Source organism: Callorhinus ursinus, unplaced genomic scaffold (genome assembly GCF_003265705.2).
Source record: "Callorhinus ursinus isolate GAN/ISIS: 27379988/994484 unplaced genomic scaffold, GSC_fseal_2.0 scaffold2, whole genome shotgun sequence".
In the NCBI taxonomy this organism is placed as follows: domain Eukaryota; kingdom Metazoa; phylum Chordata; class Mammalia; order Carnivora; family Otariidae; genus Callorhinus; species Callorhinus ursinus.
In genome coordinates, this window is record NW_027397064.1 from 44,695,404 (window position 1) to 44,716,151 (window position 20,748).

At 33.9% G+C, this 20,748-nt stretch overlaps 2 protein-coding genes across 8 annotated transcripts in view; both read left to right on the forward strand.

Moving 5' to 3' along the window:
* Positions 1–8,279, forward strand: part of TFPI (tissue factor pathway inhibitor) — an 89,455-nt gene extending 81,176 nt beyond the window's left edge. The window contains exons 8-9 of one of the 4 annotated variants that reach the window (XM_025848841.2): positions 1,540–1,719; positions 2,418–8,230. In XM_025848841.2, the coding sequence (XP_025704626.1) occupies positions 1,540–1,719; positions 2,418–2,524 (287 nt within the window). In that variant the 3' untranslated portion in view covers positions 2,525–8,230. Of the gene's footprint in view, positions 1–1,539; positions 1,720–2,417 lie in introns of all 4 variants that reach the window. The other 3 variants (XM_073881455.1, XM_073881454.1, XM_025848833.2) reach the window with 3 other exon arrangements.
* Positions 8,280–18,833: 10,554 nt separating this feature from the next.
* Positions 18,834–20,748, forward strand: part of CALCRL (calcitonin receptor like receptor) — a 102,649-nt gene continuing 100,734 nt past the window's right edge. For all 4 annotated transcript variants that reach the window (XM_025848857.2, XM_073881501.1, XM_073881504.1 and 1 more), the window contains exon 1: positions 18,834–19,063. The gene's annotated coding sequence lies outside the window, so the exon portion shown is untranslated. The remainder of the gene's footprint in view (positions 19,064–20,748) is intronic.

Sequence of the window (20,748 nt, forward strand, 5' to 3'; positions counted from 1 at the left end):
GACATAGAAGATAAATTAGACTACATGATTTTGAATGTTTTAGTTTTACAGATCCAAAGGTCATCTTTTAAAAAAATTAGTGTTTGTAGATCTAATCAAAGACCTAAATAATATTCTTTAGGTGATTACAGTTCTTGAATTTTGACACAGAATTTTCATCTTTCTAAAATGTCTTATATATTCTTTCTATAGTATTCCCACTCCTATTTTCCAGAATTTCTCTTATTATATGAGCCATTATATCAAGACACTCTAATCATTTAAATTATCAAGAAGGCAGGAGGTAAATGCAGATTCTTATTTTTTCATGTCTTATTAGGATTATTGTTCATTAATTCAGATTAGATCAAATAATTTCTGCATTTTCCCCTCAAATTGTTTCATTTTATTTCTTTTAGAGTCTTTCATCTAGGGTTCGCTTGCCATCAGACCAGTTTAAGCTTTCTGCCCAACCTATTTGCCTTCATTGGCTGGATTCCTCAAAGTTCTATTTTCTGCTGATTTTGTATATTTAGTATACCATCTTTGTCTGCATTTGCTGTGCCACAACTCACAATTTGGCAAAGCCACTAAAGTTTTCTTATATTGATTTCTCACCATCTACCAACTTGCCTGCAGTATTGGTTTACTAATATTAAGCAGTTTAAGTCTGCTGCTAGAGTACCAGCTTCCCCTCACAGGAATTCCCAAAGAGCTAAAAACTACCATTGTACTGACACTATTTCTCTGCTTTGCCTTAAGAAAATGAGCGATCCTTTTATTATCCTGGTTGTATTTTCTTTCTTTGGTTTCTAAAGTGGTTGATTCCATCGACAGACCAGCTTGTCTGCCTGGTTTAAACCTGTAAATGTTCTATCTTACTGGCTTTAGCAATATTCCTTCCTTTGCAAAAACATCTAACTCATCGAGAACTGATGCTTCAATTCACAAGAAAACTTTATTACTAAATCAAACCATCTCTTCAGGGATCCTTCTCTGAAGCTTAAAGTTAGAATTTCTTACACCTGAATTCCTATGTTTTAAATTGTGACTATGTTACATCATTTAGAACTTTAGTCAAAAAAACAAAACAACAACAACTACTCTTCCTCAGCTTCAGTGATGTCATTCAATGAATAAGGATTGCTCATGAGGACTTTTTCCTCCCGAAGTTGAACATTCATGAACAAAAAGGATGTGTAAACATTGATAATTTGTTAAAGTGAATATGGTTAACAAATTTTTATAAGTTCAATTTTTGAATAGTGGTTTGTCTATTATGTACAACTATTTTTTTCATTATGAAGAGTCACCATAGTACTTCTCTTTAACAAATATATCTACTTTTTTATTAGAGATAGGTCTTACTGTAGTGGACAGTTGGAGATTAGTAAAGCATTTTCCTGGAGTTGAAATACATGAATTTCACCGAGTACTACTTTTATTCATGCAGATTACTGTTTTACATAAATATACTATAAGAGAATAAATAATCAATAAATATGAAAGTTTTAGATTAACTATCATACATGATTTACCATGTTTTCTTGATGTTCTTAGAATTTCACGGTCCTTCCTGGTGTCTGACTCCAGCAGACAGAGGATTGTGTCAAGCCAATGAGAGCCGATTCTACTACAATTCAGTCATTGGGAAATGCCGCCCATTTAAGTACAGTGGATGTGGAGGGAATGAAAATAATTTTACTTCTAAAAAAGCATGTCTTAGGACTTGTAAGAAAGGTATAAAGGACATTCTTCCCATTAATTCACTAGTGTTTAAGATAACAATTGCATTGAAATTATGAACAAATTTTAATATGAGAAAAATATTATAAAATTAGTTCTATTTATAATAAGAAACAAAATATTATAATTTAGGTAATATATGTCCCCGTTTCAACTACATTTAGATGATATTGCTGGAGATGTTAACTACAATTCCTCATAATGTGTCTTTCACAGAAAACTAATCTGCTTGAAACAAAACATTTTATTTTAATATTTACATACTAAGCTTTCATTTTAAATTATACCAAAATATTTTTAAGCATCTTATTATGCACAACATTTAAATGTAGTTACTAATTTTCTTCTGACTATAAAAATGATGCATGTTTAGAGAGCATTAATATATAAATGAAAATCACATATAACTCCACCAACCATATTCAGCCACGTTTGCTTTACTAAAATGAGCATGAATTTCTAAGTGAAGAGGAGTAATAAAAAATCAGAAACATGCTTATCCATTTTTGCTAATTCTTATATATGTGAAATGACTTCCTTAGAAATAGGTTGTTCTGCATAAAGACAAATTAAAGACTTTTAAGCCAATTTTTGGTTCTATATATTAAAAGATAATTTGAGAAAATTTAGATAAAATGTTTTATTGTATTACTTTATTATGCATAATAAATATGTTTCTCTTCCTTCTGTAGGTTTCATCCAAAGGATATCAAAAGGAGGATTAATTAAAACCAAAAGAAAAAGAAAGAAGCAGACAGTGAAAATAGTATATGAAAAAATTTTTGTTAAAAAAATATAAATTTGTTACATTATTACATCAGTTCTAAATATTTTGGATGAAACTTTTCACTATAATTCTTATTTTTTCTTTCTTGAAATCCTTTTAATGAATATTTCCATGAATTTTCTATGTACATAATAACCACTATTAATAATTTGTATCAGAATTTCTTTATCTAATCAAAGTGCATATTCAAGGGCTGATTACTATGAATTTACTTATTCTCTCAATCCCTTTCTATTTCCCATTGACTACAAATTATCATATTACTGGCCACATCAAATCAGTCCATTTTTTCATTTGGTGATCATCTGAGAATATGTTGTCATTTATTTGTTTTGATCATGTAGATGATGATCTCCTTTATAGCCTATGCACAGATTAAAAAATACAGCTATTAAAGATCAAGCACTTTTTGGATTTCACATCTAAAATGGTGACAAGCACTTCTTTCTGTAAGGATCACTCAATTATACATTTAACTAGAGCTGGTAATAATACAATTCCATCATGTGCTTCCCTCCCTGGACATACTTTTTCTCCTTTTTTATAAACCAGTACCTCATATCAGTCCTGAGCCAAACCATTATCTGAACAAAGAGAGTCAACTCTATCATGTGCCTGATTTTGATTGATTAAACTATTTTTATTTGCTTATGACCCATTATATTAGTAAAAATGGCTGAATAGTTGTGTGTTAAGTACAGATCATGGTAAGAAGAAGCTTGGTGGAAAAGGAAGTTTTTGTTTTTACGATTTATCTGAAGGAGAGAGAGAGAGAGAGAGAGAGAGAGAGAGAGAGAGACAGATCATGAGCGGGGGGAGGGGCAGAGGGAGAAGCAGACTCCCCACTGAACAGGGAGCCCGGCATGGGACTCGATCCCAGGACCCCAAGATCATGACCCAAGCTGAAGGCAGATGCCTAACGACTGAGCCACCCAGGCACCCAGAAAGGGAAGTTTTCAATGGCAATCAAAAGGAAATCGTTGAGCCACATAGAGAGGTGAGGTTCACTTTGTTCCGCAGACCACCTGAGCACCCAGAAAACCTCACCTGCCAGCCTTGTGAAGGAGCCTGGTGGAGCCTTCAGATGCACAGATGTTGATGTCATCTGCCCATAGAAGCATGGGAAACTCTAAGCAAGAACCACCGAGCTGAGCCCAGGCAACTCATAGAACTATGAGTTGTTTGTAACCATGAGTTTGAGGATTCCTCGTTTATTATTACATAGCAATAATAACCCCTTCTGACTATAATAATCTCTTGAATGCAACATCTAATCTTAGAAGGGACTGTAAATCCTGTGAAACAACAAAATTCATTCGAGTAAATTTTAAAGATGTCAGCTTTAAAAAAAAAAAGGAAATTGTTTATGTACTTCCCAATTTTGTTGTTTAACAAAATTTTTTCTTACCCAAAATAGTAAGAATATTTAAACATACCGAAATCTACTCATTTTTCATTAGGCTTTGCGCATAGTACAATCCAGTAAGTCATGTTTAAGGCGGGGGGAAAAAAAAGTCATGTTACTGCTGTAGAAGAGGAAGATTCTACTAGAAAATCTATGTGTTATTCACTCTCAGTGACTTAACCTTTCCTTGGAGTTAATTCACCTTTCTCCAGATCTATACCTTTCCTCCTCTGCTCCGCTATTGCAGGCTCTCAACAGCCTCCTGGACATTCTAGTTTCTATAGTGTTCATCTCTAACTGTGCATTTAAATTTGAACTTATCATCTAGAAACAAATAATCACTTCATCCACTTAGTTTAGCTTTATGAATTTTCTCTAGCAATAGTATTATAATTTTGCCTGTTCCTCAGCCTTGAAAGTTTGAACCCAATTTGACTTATTTTTCTTCATATACATATCTAATCAGTCTCTAAACACTATTGCTTCCTTTTTCATAAACTTCAACTCCAGGCTTTTTGCCCCTATTGCATTCTTCACATCATTATTGATTTAATTCCTAAGAATTCAATATATTTCTCTACCACTCAAAATCCATCAAGGACACACTAGTTGGTAATTAACCCCACCCTATTCACCACAATTTTATTTTGATATATATATTTTTGGACTTAACTAGTGCTCTCTTTCTTGACTAGGTCAATTTAGGTAAAAAGGTCTACACTGTTCACTGAATACATCTTTAATTACTCAGCTTATTCATGCTGATTTCCTACCTAAAAATATGATCTCTTCCCAACTATCCACATGAATTCAGGGTCCAGCTGATGTGAGCTATAAAATCACTATGTTTTGAGGCTGAATATGAAGTCCTAAAATAGAATTACAAATCATTTTCATCCTATGGCATAAAACTTACATCATTATAAAATAGTGTCAATATGTTGACTTAAAATTTTATATCTTGATTTCAAATATAATAATATACACAATATATACATAAGTAATTGCCTTACACTGGATCTTTGCTGTGGAATTTGAGACTTTTAGAAATTGAAATCCCCGTGAAATATGCATTGTTGTCATTTATACATGGATAGCAACACCTTTAAATAAAGGGTAATGTCTCCTTAGGGCAAGTGATTAGTTGCCACCAACAACATATAAATAACACATTAATGAGTTGAATGTCTTCTCCAAAAACCATTCATGGGCTCATTATTTAATCAAGAAAGACTCACACTAAGATAGTTTGCAATGTTTAAATCATGAGAATATTATTTTTACTCTGTTTTTAGATAAGAAGCTTTCTGGTGGTATGGTCTTGCTTTGTTTTACATAATCAAATACATCTAACTGTGAATTTTATGTAGAATTACATTATACAGCATTTATATTTACCTACTTTGTTTATTCTATGTTCAAAATCAACAGATCATACTGAAAATTGCTCAAATGATTTTAGTTTTTACATTATAATATTATCCTGAATAATAAAATGTGACTGTTATGAAGTTTTTTATACTTTAAAAAATTTTAGTGTTCTTCAGTCATTACAAAGATTGAGTCCTAAGACAAAATAATTGTTCCATAAGCTCCAGTTGACTTTTACCTTCTTTACTGGAATTTGTTAATAATCTCCTTTCAATTACAAATGTGCATTCATATACTAGGATATCTTATTTGTCAAACAAATTAGTATACCTTGTTTTACCATCCATGCTCCATTCCATATGTATTTCTATCAATCATCTCATACAATTATATAATTATGGCATGTATATTTAAATATGTGTCATGTAACTATGCATTTTATAAGGGACTTCCAATCTTGACTATTGAAGGTGTCCTGGCCCATTTCCATACCAGAATAAGGAAGAAAATGACATTAAAGAAATCACCTATTTAGGAAAAATCTTGAGTTCTTTTATCAACTGCTCATATTTTTGTTTACTTTTAAAAAAGTAAGTTAGTATTTGAATATTGTTTCCAACTTTTGACTTTCAGTTCTTTCTCAAGAACTTTAGCATGAACACACCTAAATTGCTTTTCCTGTATTCTGTTCTATGGAACAGAGCAAATCCTGTCAGTCCCTTAGGACCAATCTCTGAACTACAATCACATGGCTGGTGTCTTGGCTAGAATTACTCACATCATTTTTTAAGGGAGTAGTAATACATGGTAATTCATTTCACCAAAGAGAGAGAGAGAGAGAGAGAGGTGTGCAGGCATTTAGTCATCTAATATAATAAAATAGAGCATTAGGACAATGAATAGTTTCTCCTCATCCAAAAATGCTGGCCAAAACTCCTCATCCAAAAAAAATTCTGGTCCCTAAAGTCTGAAACAAAATGGGGATATATTTGATCACAAAATTAGAAAGGCCAAAGGTATTTTACCTCAGTATAGATGGACTCAGGGCCTCATACTGTCTAGAAAACAGTCTCTCTTTATTCCTGATTCTGCTGCCCAACATTTTTTGCCTTTATTTTTTAATCTCACAGGGTTTCAAGATGACTTCTAGAATTTAAGGCCCACATCCTCTCAGAGAAATTTTTCTAGAAAAGTTTAGATTCTCTTACCTCAAAAGAATTAAAGTCCTGGCCTCAGGCACGATCCATGAAAGAAACAACTGATAAGCTGGACTTCATTAAAATTAAAAATTTCTGCTCTACAAAAGATAATGTCAAGAGATTAGAAGACAAGCCATGAACTGGTAGAAAATATTCCAAAAGACACATCTGATAAGGGACTGTAATCTAAAATATATAAAGAACATTTGAAAGTGAAAAATAACAGCCCTGTTAAAAAAAAAATTGGGTTACGGGCGCCTGGGTGGCTCAGTTGGTTGGGCAACTGCCTTCGGCTCAGGTCATGATCCTAGAGTCCCGGTATCGAGTCCCGCATCGGGCTCCCTGCTTGGCAGGGAGTCTGCTTCTCCCTCTGACCCTCTTCCCTCTCGTGCTCTCTATCTCTTTCTCTCTCTCTCAAATAAATAAAATCTTAAAAAAAAAAATGGGTTAAAGACCTTAACAGACACTTCACCAAAGAAGATCTACAGATGACAAAAGCGTATGAAAAGATGCTCCACATCATAGAACATCAGTAAAATACAAATGACAACCATGAGCTACTACTACACATCTATTAGAATGGCTAAAATCAGGTACACGGAACATGACCAAATGCTGGCAAGGAGGTGGATGGAGCAAGAGCAACTCTTATTTATTACCGGTAGGAATGCAAAATGGTATAGCCACTTTTGAAACCAATTTGGCAGTTTCTAGCAAAAGTAAACATACTCTTACTATACCATTTAGCAATCATGCTCCTTGCTATTTACCTAAATAAGATGAAAATATTTGTCCACACAAAAGCCTGCACACAGATATTTGTAGCAACTTGATTCATAATGGCTGTAGCTTGGAAGCAACCAAGATGTCCTTCAGCCGATGAATGGATAAACTGTGCTAAATCCAGACAATGGAATATTATTCAATGTCAAAAAGAAATGAACTACAAAACCATGAAAAGACATGGAAGAATTTTGAATATTACTAAGTGAAAGAGCCAATCTGAAAAGTCTACATGCTGTAGGGTCCCTAATATATGGTGTTCTGGAAAAGGCAAAACTATGGAAATGGTAAAAAGATCAGTGGTTACCAGGGGTAAGTAGGAAAGGATGAATAAGTAGGAAGGATGAATAGGCAGAGCACAGAATTTCCAAAACAGTGAAAATACTCTGTAGGTTACCTTAATGATGGAAATATGTCATTATATATTTTTCCAAATCCATAGATTGTACACCAGGAGTGAACCAAGATAAAACTGTGGGCTTTGGATGATCATTGTGTGTCAGTGGAGGTTCATCAACTGTAACAAATGTACCACTCTACTGGGGGATTGATGACAACGGGGGAGGCCATGCATGTGTCATGGTAGAAGATATATGGGAAAACTGTACCTTTTCTTCAATTTTGCTGTGAACATAAAACTCCTAAAAAAATTTCTTATATAAAAAAAAAAATCCTGGCCCCCCTCTTTTTGACCCAAATATCTTATGGCCAGCCTTGACCCAAATATTATGCTTAGAGAAATGTTACTTTCTGGTTAAGTTCACAAGTCCACTCCAGGTATCCAGCTGGTACAAGCACTATCTGCAATTTGTGATCTGACTGCCAGTGTTGGGCCTAGAGTGAGGCCTCAGGCACAAATTTGAGAAGACATAAAAAAAGTAACCAAGAAAAATAATATTGTAAAGCAGCATTTTTTAAAAATAAAGCAATTCATGATGAAAGTAACAAAATTATTAAAAAGACAAGATCAATAACAGCCATATTGGAATCTGAGGCAAAAAGAAAAAAAAAATCAGCAATACCGATGATTGTTAAGAATAGTTCACATTTCGTCATTATTTAGTGTAACAAAAAGTATTAACAGAAAAAATAACCCAAATTATCATTTAATAGATAAAGTTCATTTGACCAAATTCAACACTTGTTTCAGGATTTAAAACTTGAGCAAAAGAGGGCTCTTCCTTATCTAATGAAGCATATCTACCAAAAACATACAACATGATATGTAGTGGCAAAATTTCAGAAACATTCCCAAAACAAACAGAAACAAATTAGGCATAAGTATATTATATCACAGTTATTTTCATATAATATGCTTATCATAAGTGAAAATCCAGGAAAATCAAAAACAGAAATAATACAAGTACAGCAAGATTGCTACATGCAAGTTCACTACATGAAATCAACAGCATTTTTGTACACTAAATAGAAAAACACAAAATATATACTGGCTACAACAGAAAAATCATAATGCATGTAGCAGTAAATCTCATGAAAGATGTATACAAAAAAAATTTTTTTAATCCTTTAGAGAAAATTCAAATATGTTGAGGGACATAAAAAGAGCTAAATATTCTTCTATTTATTGTAGCCCTTAGTATTTGCAAAGAAAGGACACAAGAACATGAGATTATGAAGGAAGAAAATCTTAAAATACATAAGCTTTTATGGGGGGGGGGAGAGAATCCCAAGCCGACTCTGCCCTGAGCATGGAGCCTAACGCGGGGCCTGATCTTACAACCCTGAGATCATGACCTGAGCTGAAATCAAGAATCAGTCACCTAATCAACTGAGCCACCCAGGCATTCCAATACATAAGCATTTTTCAAATTAAGAAACAGAGTGAAGAAAATCTCTAAGCTATAAAGAGAAAGAGACATACAAATGAAAACTGGATAATAAAAGGGGCACCTGGGTGGCTCAGTCAGTTAGGCATCTGCCCTTGGCTCAGGTCATTATCCCAGGGTCCTGGGTTCAAGCCCTGCATTGGCTCCCTGCTGAGTCTCCCTCTCCCTCTGCCACTCCACCTGCTTCTGCTCACTCTCCGCCAAATAAATAAAACCTTTTTAAAAAAAATTGGATAATAAAAAATAAGAAAATTAGGAAATCAATTCAGGAGCCCAATCTTGAAGTGATAGAAAGTCCAGAAAAATAGAGAAGCTGTAAGAGAGGGGAGAGAGATTTTAAAGATGTAAACAACACAGGTTTCCTTTATTGAAACGGTATGCCATAACCAACAACAGAAAACTACCCAGCACACCCCCTACACACGAGGAAATTTCAGATACTAGTGATAAAGACAAAATTCCTAAAGGACAGAGAAGAATGTGGGCGAATAATCACAGAGAAGTTTAAAGAAAGTGGAATTGTACCTCTCAATGGCAAAAATGAAGAAGCCAGAATAAAGTTGGATGTGAAAGTCTGAGGGAGGATACTAGTTGTTTACTCATTAAAAGGCTTTAATGCTAATTGATCTTTCAATGATGTGCCTGTAGTGCTTTTCCAGAAAAATAAAATTAAAATAGAGTTAACGTTTTCACCTTCCATCAGAGGCTTTGGGGAAAAGTTTTATAGTGTGACCTAAGATACTGTTTTTTGTACCAATACTAACCCTACGTGGTGGTGAAGTTGTCATCTCATTTCTTTCGTCTCACATTTGCCCATATTTGAAATGAACGACTGAGATAGACTGCCTATAAGAATTCTCCCAATTTTGGCATTTTAGGTTTTTATGGGAATGTTCTCTATTTAAAAGCATTCAACTCCAATACACAGTATGCCAAAAAGTGTAAAGATGGTCTGTGATCAAAAAGACAAACAAACAAAAAAAAAATCAACATTGGCTAGGCTCTTTTCTCGGTAATACCATCTCTTCTAGCATACGGTGGTCATTCTCAGCGGTCGGCTATTTTCCTTCAAAACTGGCCTATGTTGATGCAGCCTGCCACATCCAAATTGACCACATCCATAACAGATTTTCTTTTTCAGTACCTGATTGATTCCCAGACATCAGAAGATTTTATGATAAGCTTCCAATTTATTACTTACAGGGGTTCCACTCACTTTGGGAGATTCTGAATGCCTTAACATTTTGGATTTGCTTAAGATTTAAAAAAATTCTGAAACATTAGCTTTTTGTCCTCTCAAGATTATATGCATTCTGGAGAAAGTAATTCATGTGCTTCTGATTTACACTAAATCATTAAGGCATTTTAAGCTCATGAAAGTTTTGAAATAATTATAAAATTGTTTAATTTTTCTTAAATCTTTCTTTTTAAAATTTATTTATTTTAGAGAGAGAGAGGTAGCGCATGCATGAGTTGGGGGAGGGCAGAGGGAGAGAATCTTCAGGCAGACTGCCAGCTGAGCATGGAGCGCTAGGGCTCCATGGGAGGGGGGGCTGCACGCGGTGGGGGGAAGCTCCTCACGGGAGGGGGGCTCCATGAGGTGGGGAGCTCCACCTGAGGACTTATGACATCATGACCTGAACCAAAACCAAAAGTCAGCTCCTTAACTGACTGAGCCACATAGGCACCCATCTTTTTTAAATCATTCATAAAGGAACTAGCAAAATTTAGTGAAAATAAATCTCTAGGACCAAATCTTTTATTTCAATATAAAATTTATTTTAACAAGTTTTAATTAAATTGAATTGTAGCCAAAATTAAATCATTCCTGTCAGTATTACTGATGATTTGCTGTTCTTCATTTGCTGTTCTTCTCATCACGAGATAACATCAGCTAAATCAATTATGAACCTATTGGGGGGGGTTGATGTATATTTAATCTGTATTTTCACAGAGGTTATAATTCTAATATGCTGACCCCTTAAGCTGCAGGTGCTCTCAAGTTAGAAGCCAAAGGAAACTGCTACTTCCTTCTTCCTTCATCAATTTTTGGAGTTAGAAAGCAAGAATTTTTACTTTCCAATAGTCTGTTTTTTAAACATATTCCCTACTCTCAACAAACGTTCCACAAAATTTGCAAATCACTCTAGGGAAATTTCCAGTTTCTAAATGTGAACAGCTGTGAGCTACCTAAATGATCCATCTGGCCAAGAAATTGCTACTCCAGAGAATAAACAATTACCATTTTTTACTCAAAATATCTGACATTATTCAATGAGAAAGTCTTTGGAACTGTAAAGTTAAGTATGATAGGAAACTTTTTATTTAACTCTGCACATTCTCTTTTTCTCCCTCCCAAATTACATACATACACAATCAATCAAGGAGGAAAATCTTCAAAATGTAGTAAATCTCACAGCTTCAATAAACTGTCAGATACAAATGAGTAATATTTTAAAGGCTGTGGGAGAAAAAACCAAATCAAATAAAATAATGAAGAGCATAGAATTTGCATTAAAATCAGCCTGGATTCGAGCTTGTTAAGCCTTGGTATCCCTCATGGTCTCTTTATTGTGAAATGATCATGAGGGTAAATGAGAGCACATGTAAAGTACTCAGCATAGTGTTTGCTACATCGTAAGCCTTTAATAAATGGTTAACTACTCATACTACAATTTGTTAAATATTTAATATTTTAAGGCTCCAGAATATAGTCTCTGAGCTCTAACAATTACTCAAATAAGTGAGGCAATAATAGTTAAAGTAGGAACTTTTAGGTAAATTTTGTCGCTAAAGTAACAATTTTATAAAATGAGAAATGGAATTGACATAAGTGGTTTTAAGATTAACTGAGAAAAATGTAAGAATTATGTATATGAGAAGTTTTTAAAATTTTAGTAACTTGTTTTTAAACTAATTGCCTAAGAGGTGCTACAAATATTTTTAATATGGAAAGTTCTATAACATGGTAAAAAGGTGATTAAAATCAGTGAATGTTCTTTTTTATTTCTCTGTAAAATTTACCTTTTACAGAGGTAAAATTTACCTTACAAAGTTTAAATGTCTTGTTTCTAAGAAATTTTGAGTTTAAAAAATGACCACCCTTATTCCTTGTGTCATCCTCTCAAATATTCAAAAACTTATACTAGCATTCATATATGAATAATATTGAAAAATGCATGATCTGGATAGAAATCAAAATACAAATATTTTAAATAGAAAAATAGTTAAGCTAGTGGGGAAGTTTTAATGTAATTTGCTAAACACTGTGCTGTTTTCCTATCTTGCTAATACTCATTTTTTTCTATGTAGAATTATGTCACTGAAGCCTCAGTAACCAACATCACTTTACTTATAGTCCATACAATTTTCTTCCAAAAGTATCTGAAGTAGTTTGCCAAATTAAATAGTTTGCCAATAATGTTGTAAAGGAGGACGGGTTTAAAAACTAAACCACTTAGGTTTCAAGTTCCAGTTCTACCAATTTCCAGTTGTATAAACTTACTAAGGTTCCATTCCCTCATCTGAAGAGTGAGAATAAAACCCTCACGGAGTTAAATATCTAAAGCATATAGTAGATATCTGGAAAAATGCCAGTTATCAATGTTACTTTTCTTCCTCAACCTCTCCTAAAACAGAAGAGACCCAGCAGCACTGCTAGATGTTAAGTACTTAAAGATGTATTAATCACTACAACTCATTTTTGAATTTGTTTTTATGCTTTACAATTAATAAAAAGAGATTCCTTCAATCGTAGTGTTTTTATTTTCTGAATATCCACAAATACCACGAGAAGGGAATTTTAAGGATACCTGATGTAAGGAACCCTGATGAACGCTGTGAACATTAACTTCATTAATAACTGCAGAAAGACATGGAAACATTTCACAGGAAAAGTTTTGGTACTTGCCTCCTCACACTAGCCCCCCTACCCCAGCCAGACCCAACCACACCCAAACAAAGCATAAAGCTCGATTTGAATTGTATGACCCGTCACACACAGAATAAAATATGAATTCCTTACCATAGTCTACAAGGTCCTACAAAGTATGTCCTGATGTATTCATGTGGGACTCTCGTCTTACTGACTGGTCTCCAGACTCTACAAATAATCTAGGTGCAGCACTTGGACAGGTTTTGTTTGCTTGTCATGGTTTTCCAGCAAACTCTATTTTGGTGCCCCCTCCCATATGCGTTTTATTGAGCCAGCGCACTCATCTCGCAGTGGCTGGGAGAATTGGCTGCTCGTACCCCTCAGCTGCATCCTTCTCCAAACTCCTCAGCTGATAGTAGTTCTTTCTCTAGAAATTATGTGCCCCAAGCCCAGAGTGGCTCACACAATGACTGACTAATAAGGAGCCAGTAAAGACAGATTCCCTTGCATCAAGGGAGGCCAACTCTGTTGTGCAAATTACATTCTAGAGCCCTACCCTGAGCAAGCAATTGATTGCTTAGGTCAAATCCACATGTTTGCTCACCTCATCCTTTTTCCAAACCTGCTTCATTCCCTTAATGCTTTTGCCTAATGTTTAAAGAGCACTCTTTCAGTAAATTACTGGCATCCAAATACTTCTTTCTAATTATGGAATGTCTCATATTTCTTCCCTTCTAGGTTCCAGAGTAATTACTATCTTCAGAGAAAGTGCTTTTCTACAGGAAATATGTTCTCCCTCCGTCCTATCTTCCTATCTATTCAGCCTGATTTGCCCATTGTAACTCTAGTTATCATGTGCAGCAGACTATTTTCTTTGTAATCTTCCCTAGCTGTTGGGATTTTTTTTAATCAGAGAAAAAAAGAATTTCATTATTCAGTTAGAGAGAAATTTTTTGCAATTTGAGAATATTTAACACTAGATGGCAGGATGAGACTGTAGATACCTAATTCCTCAAAGCTAAGCTTATAAAAAGGATCTGCTACTTTTCTTATACTATTATTCTTTAATATATGCACTGCAAATAATTCCACATTCCTTTTTGTTTAAAAACTTTCACTGTATATAATAGTGATGTTAAATATGAGTAAATTATTAAAGAGAAAAATATAAATTATTAATAACTTTACAAGTTATATCAATATGACAATAGCTGAACACAAAAGTCTTTGGCGGGAAAACATGCTATTTGGCATCTTTAGAACTTAAGACATGGGAATTTAATCGTATGCTACTTAAGTCAACACGCATAAACTCAAAGTTAAATAAATCGTTCATTCTCGTAATCAAGATTGATATTCTGCAAATAAGAAGCAATTCAGTATAAATTCACAATAAATACATATACAGAGACGAAAAGGGCATCTTTTTCAATGCCAACTAAAACTATCCTAGAAATAGGAACACCTATTTTAAACTCTTCTGGGAAACAGAGACTCAAGTTTCCCAAAGACATTACTCACTGTCAATATTTATGTTACCACTTGTCAGTGCAACATGGATAAGTATGGCTAGGGTGATCATATATTTTTTTCCCACTCAGATCATGACATTTTTGAGTGTGGAAATATAAACTGGGACTGCCCTAGCAAACTGGGACATATGATCACCCTAATTAACAATGTTCACTCTCAGAAAGTTCATTTTGTACCTTCATTTAAGTGAGCATTTATAATTTTGTTGTATTGAAGCGTTCATTTTGATTTCGTCCATGATGTATCTCCCTTGCCAGTGTTAGCCCTTTATTCTAGCTAGGGTTATTCCTTTCGGAGGAGGAGAGGTTCAAACAATCATGAATATCTATAAAACATATTGATTTTCTTGGGGGATCCAAATCCATCAGAACTTAGTAAGAAAATGAATGAGAATAATGAAAAGATTAGGCAGATTTTTGGCCAATTGTTTTTGATATGTTGTTTGACTTTCTTGGGGAAACACACTATAAAATACTAAAAGAAATATGAGCTATAAATCAGTAAAATAGTTTTATTTACCTATATATGGATATAATGCTTTCTGCTCTTTTCAAATTTGTAGTCATAGTAGATATTTTAAAAATAACATTATAATTTCCTTCAAGATGATAAATTATGTGCACAATTAGATTTAAAGATCAACTCTTTGGTTTTAATAACAGAAAACAGCATTTTCACTCTTAATGGCCCAGCCATTGGATCTGGGTCCTTTTACTGAATACAGTTCATTTCATAATGAAATAACTTTAAGTATACTAAGCAATTGCTTGGTAAAATAATAAAAGGTAAAGTCAACTTATTACCTTAATAGAATTTTTTGATGCAAAGGTTATAAAAATTATGTGTTTCTCCTTAAATAATTGGTGCATTTTTAATAAAGCATCGTATACCTAGTTTTGTTGAGTGCATAAATTATCTCTGAGTATAACTAACGACTTTCAGACGACTGAGAACACAGAGGAATTATTAACATACAACATAATACCTGAAACATATTAATTCACAACATAATCATAGAAATCACTTGTAAAGATCTTACACCATTCTCCTCAGAGGTAGTCCTGTCCGTAATATATTTTATGTAAAAGTGTTTCATTTTGTTTTGTCTTGTTTATTTTTGTGGCAGAACCATCCTCCAAGGCTATAGCTACACAAATTCAAAATAAGTGACCAGTGCAGCCTGTAGAGAACTAAATTTGTCAAACCATATTTTTTGGTCCATTTGATTAACTTAGTAAAATAATAAAAACAGTAATCCAGAGATTTTGAGTTAGCTTCCTCCTGAGTATGAGTCAAAGTGCATTGCACATGGCAATTGGTATTCATTATTGTGGGACTATGGCACTTGTGAGACTTACATGGGACCACAAACGCAGGTACAGTCCTGTGTGTAGGACTCTAACATGGACAACTATTTATCATTATATATGTCATTTTTCAATTACACATTATTCCTCAGTTCTATTGACAGCTCTGTGTGGCTACATCTTGACTCTGTCTATAACATTAGTTGCTAACTGCAGAGAATTTGGTGCTTGAATCCTCACGTGTAGTCAATTTGTGCTACAAATAACTATATAGCAGGACACTTCCTTTTTCTCCTTAACTCCCCAACACAACTATTACAGTATGTAGCTCAAAAAATAAGCTTGATCACTAATTATTAAATGGTCACCAGTGTCTTCAATCTGTGTGGAAAAAGATTATTTTATATATATATGAAATACATAATGTTGAATTAATTTATTGATTAATGCCACATTGCCTAAGAATCACCTCATTGATTACTGAAATTTCTTCACTTTGTTCCACCTCATTTTCTTAAATATTTGTTATCATATTTCAGTGTGTACTTGAGAGATTTGCATCATCTATCTTTTGTCTTGTCCCTCCATACCCAGAGGGGCTCCCTGGAAGTCTTCATGCCGTTTTTTCATCTGGAGTTTATAAAATGGCAACTCTTAAGGATCTGATTAGTGGGAAGAGGTTTGCCTGTTACCTCTCAATAAGGCTTATAGATGATACCCATAAGAATTATCTAAGAATCTTCATGGATTATAACCATATGCCTGACCAGTCATTTAAATAGGAATATGATAACCCCTATTAGCCTTTAGTATATCACTTGATGTAGAGTAGAGGGGAAAGAGCATTGGTGTGAGAGTCTTAAGACATAAGTTCCAAGCATAGACTTTTTATTCACCAGAACTTACTAGTATCGGGCAAATGAAATAAAAGAATCTTTGAAAAAAGTTAATGCTTTTGCGAACTTATTGGAAAAAGTTTTAGTTTTTCATAACTTAAGTTCAAAAGCTATATTAATCTCTTTCTAGGGGTCGGATATTATATAAAACATGGAAGATGGGAAGACATGGACAGTGATCATTCAGATATTAAAATCTAGTACTTGATTCCACTCTGAATTTTCAGATGGGAACACTAAGACCTAAAAAGTTTTGTCAAAAGTCACACTAGAGAGTGTCAGAACCAGGACTGGAATTTCATGTCTCTGGGTCCAATCCCAGTGCTTTTGACTTCTTTCTTGGTAGTTCCCTGAGCAGTGTCCTCCCTCGTAGCAGAATTCATTCAAGCTTTCACTTGGGATTATCTACAGCAGTATTCTGATTAAAGAACCCTTGTTTGTGGAGCCAGGCATAATCTGCAACATTGACTTTTCCTCTAATGAGCTGAAAGAAATAGCTCAAAATGAAGTACGTCTCAGCAGCCTCCCAAAGCAAAGCTAACCAAACTGTAACTGAAAATACAATATTCTATAACCTGGCAATTTAACCCCTCTGGTTATTTCTAGCTCTCAATAACCAAAGTTGTAACACTCAGTTTCTTACAAGTCTTTTAACTATTACTGACAGAGATTAGTACATATCCTATTTTTAAATCTATTTATTTTTATTCACCTTGATCCTATTGATCTTAAAATCAAAGATGTGTAATAAATTTCTTCCATGGACTCAGGTAATAAAAGTGTCAACAGGAGCGTACTGCTTCAGAGCATGGTATCCCCTTAATTTATGTTGCCTTGTCTTCCTTTATTAGTTAACAAAAAGTGTTATTCCTGAATTTTGCAGTAATTTACTAATTTTTCCAGTGCCTCTCATCTCAAATTTACTAAGAATTGAATAATTATCCCAGTATCTTACCTATTTCTAATTGTAACACAATTTTTTGATTCAAAATCTTAGAGATACAAGTGATTTTATATATTATTTGATTCATCTCTTCTAGTTTACAGAGGAAGAAATTGATGCCCAGTGCTGTTTAGTCTTCAGCAATTATGATTATTGTTGTACCTCAAACACTTATCATATTATCTAAAAACATGTGCATTTCAAATTTAAAGCATTCTTCCCAGATAATGTCCAATGATTTATTAAACACATTTGGAATAAAATTATGTTTTGAGGGAAAACTTTTTCTAAAAAATTAGAATATGTTACATATTTTACATAATCATTATAAGTGATTTGCATTTTCGGTAAGGTTATTTTGAGGGATAAATGTAATATAAATTACTTTTTTATTTCATAGGTGATAAGACAGTAAGTTAAATATATTAAAATATTTGCAATTATTTTAAACTTATAAATATGTCTCAAAAGATCATTTTCCCTAATATATATTCCTACATATAATGACAAAAAATCCTATGTATATGTACACACACACAACACATACACACACAGTGGTTTTGTTTATGACACATACACACATAGTTATGTCATGGACAAAGTAAAAAAAGTTAAAAAACCTACAGGATAAAGTTTCATCATTTCATTGTGAAAAACTGATCGGGTAATGGCTCTGGTTATTAGAACTCAGTAAGAGTTGGATCACAGAGTTAATTATGATGGATGCAGGTATTATTTTTGTGTTTACTTATGAAGAAAGACATGTTAGATAATAGTTCCTCAAAGCTTTGTAAAGTATAATTCAACACACACGTGCACACACCACACTCACACTCCCCTAACTCCTTTAATTGTTGGAGCAGAATATTATATTCAGATTTCCTTCAAATCACAGGCAGCTCCATGTGGCAAGTTCTAACAGAACTCCGTCAAGGTGAAATCCAGCCAGCTTTGCTGCTAACAATGTATTCATACAGCATATGATCTCTGTCTGTTCAGGCTGCTTCTTGCTCATGTCTCAGAATAAGAAAGGAGTGCTGCTTTCCTGGGGTATGCTATTTGAGAAAGAAAGTAACCTAACACTAACTGCAGGCGGGGTCAGAGTGATGTAACAGGAAGCTCTGATGTTTCCCTTCTGCTGCTGAGCACATACAATGTGACAACACTTCCAATCTACTCAGAACAACCCTCTCTCTCCAGCAGAGAGTATCACCTCCTGATTTAGGATCATCAAGCTCTGCTAATTGGACCTCAGCCTGCCTGCGGGATTACATTGCAAGGCTTTCCCTGTCCCTCACCTTGCCCCGGGGGTAAATCTCTTCTGTGGAATCTCAGAAAATCAAATTCCATCCTAAGAATATTTCACCAAGAATTTCTTTAGAAGCTGTGCTGGGTAAGTACATTATTCAGAATAAATCTATGTATTCTGAATAGTATTCTCATTTAGTTTGGCAGTGTTTCTACTGTAGAATTTAGTGATATTGAAATAATATTGAAACATATTCTCATTTATTTCATATGTTAAAGAAACTCCAGTGTATTACTCCAAAATGTATACAAAATCTATTACTACTGGATATTATTATGTACAGTGATATTCTAGAAGATAAATTTAGCAAGTAATAAAAATCTAAATGGATTAAAAGGCATACTTCAAACAAGTAACTTAATCAGGGAACAATGCCTTTTAAAATTTGCTCTACTATTAGCTAGGCTTAAATTTTGACAGCTGGAAAACATTTCCCCCCCAGGAAGGGTCTTTAAACTTTTTATATAGTTAGTACTCTGAGAAAGGGGGGACAGAGTGACTACTTACGGGGTCCTGGAGTCTCAGTCGCTCTGTAGTTGAACAAAATGGAGAATTAAAAGAAAAGTAATCACTTTGAATTTATTATGTGTCTTCTATTTGCCTTTCACCTTTATTTACACATATATATCTCCAACTATTGAACTAATAGAATTTTCATTGTTCATTGTTGCCAGATGTGGTTAAGTCTCTCTCTCTTGCTAACCCTGAATTGTTTCCGCCGTATTGGATCATGGGGTGGGCTACAAAAGAAAAAGAAAAAAAAAAAAAACCCAGCTAGGATTGAGAAAATGTTATTTGTCCATTAACTGTAATTTTACAACTCTTTAGCTAACAGCGTATTACTTCAATTTGTCTGGTATCCCTCTGCAGGCTTTTGGGGGAGGATGTGAAACAGAGATAACTGTGAAAAAAGAAAAGTAACAAAGTTTTCCCAAATATGTATGTCAGGTTATTAAACATACAGATATCAATATGTATGTCAGGTTATTAAACAGAAATTAAAGTGTGTTAAAAAAATGTCCAGAAAAAAACTTACAGTACTGTTGAGATGAAACATCTGTTAATGCTTCCTTCACCAGTGCAGACTGTGCTGGACTGTTAGGAAACCATTGTCTACTCGGGTGTTGGTATAGAGCTGTCACAAATCTGTTGCTAAGAAAAATTAGCTGGCAGATTTGGGTTCAAATTATATTGACTGATATAATTTATTTATATAAAAATTAGATATCGGATTTGGGTTCAAATTATACTGACTGACATAATTTGACATAAGAATACACACACACACACACACATATATTCTTTCTCACCTATATAATTATACCCTGCAAAATGTCCTTCAGTGGAGAAATCCCGTACTTAATCACCCATAATCTGGCACAACAACAGTGGACTACAAACTCATTCTGAGTAACTCCCTCATAATTTTCTATGCATTTTTTCCACAAATTTCTCCAAATAATGGAAACTTCAATTGAGTCTTATTTTTGTGATTCTTAAAAATATTATGGCTGATTTCCTATTTCCTTTCCATCATCAATTGTACTGAATTCCCTGACACATATGTAGAAATGGAAAGCGTGTTTTTAGAAGGTGACTTTGTAAATAGCCATTAGATAATTAGGGAAGGAAATGAAAAGAACACATTAAATGCCTAACCCAATGCCATCGATTAGTAACAAAAATTAAAATAGCATTATTTTTAATTTAGATTATTTTCTTAAAGGAGGTATTATGTTAATATTGTATTTTATAAAAAGGAACTCCCC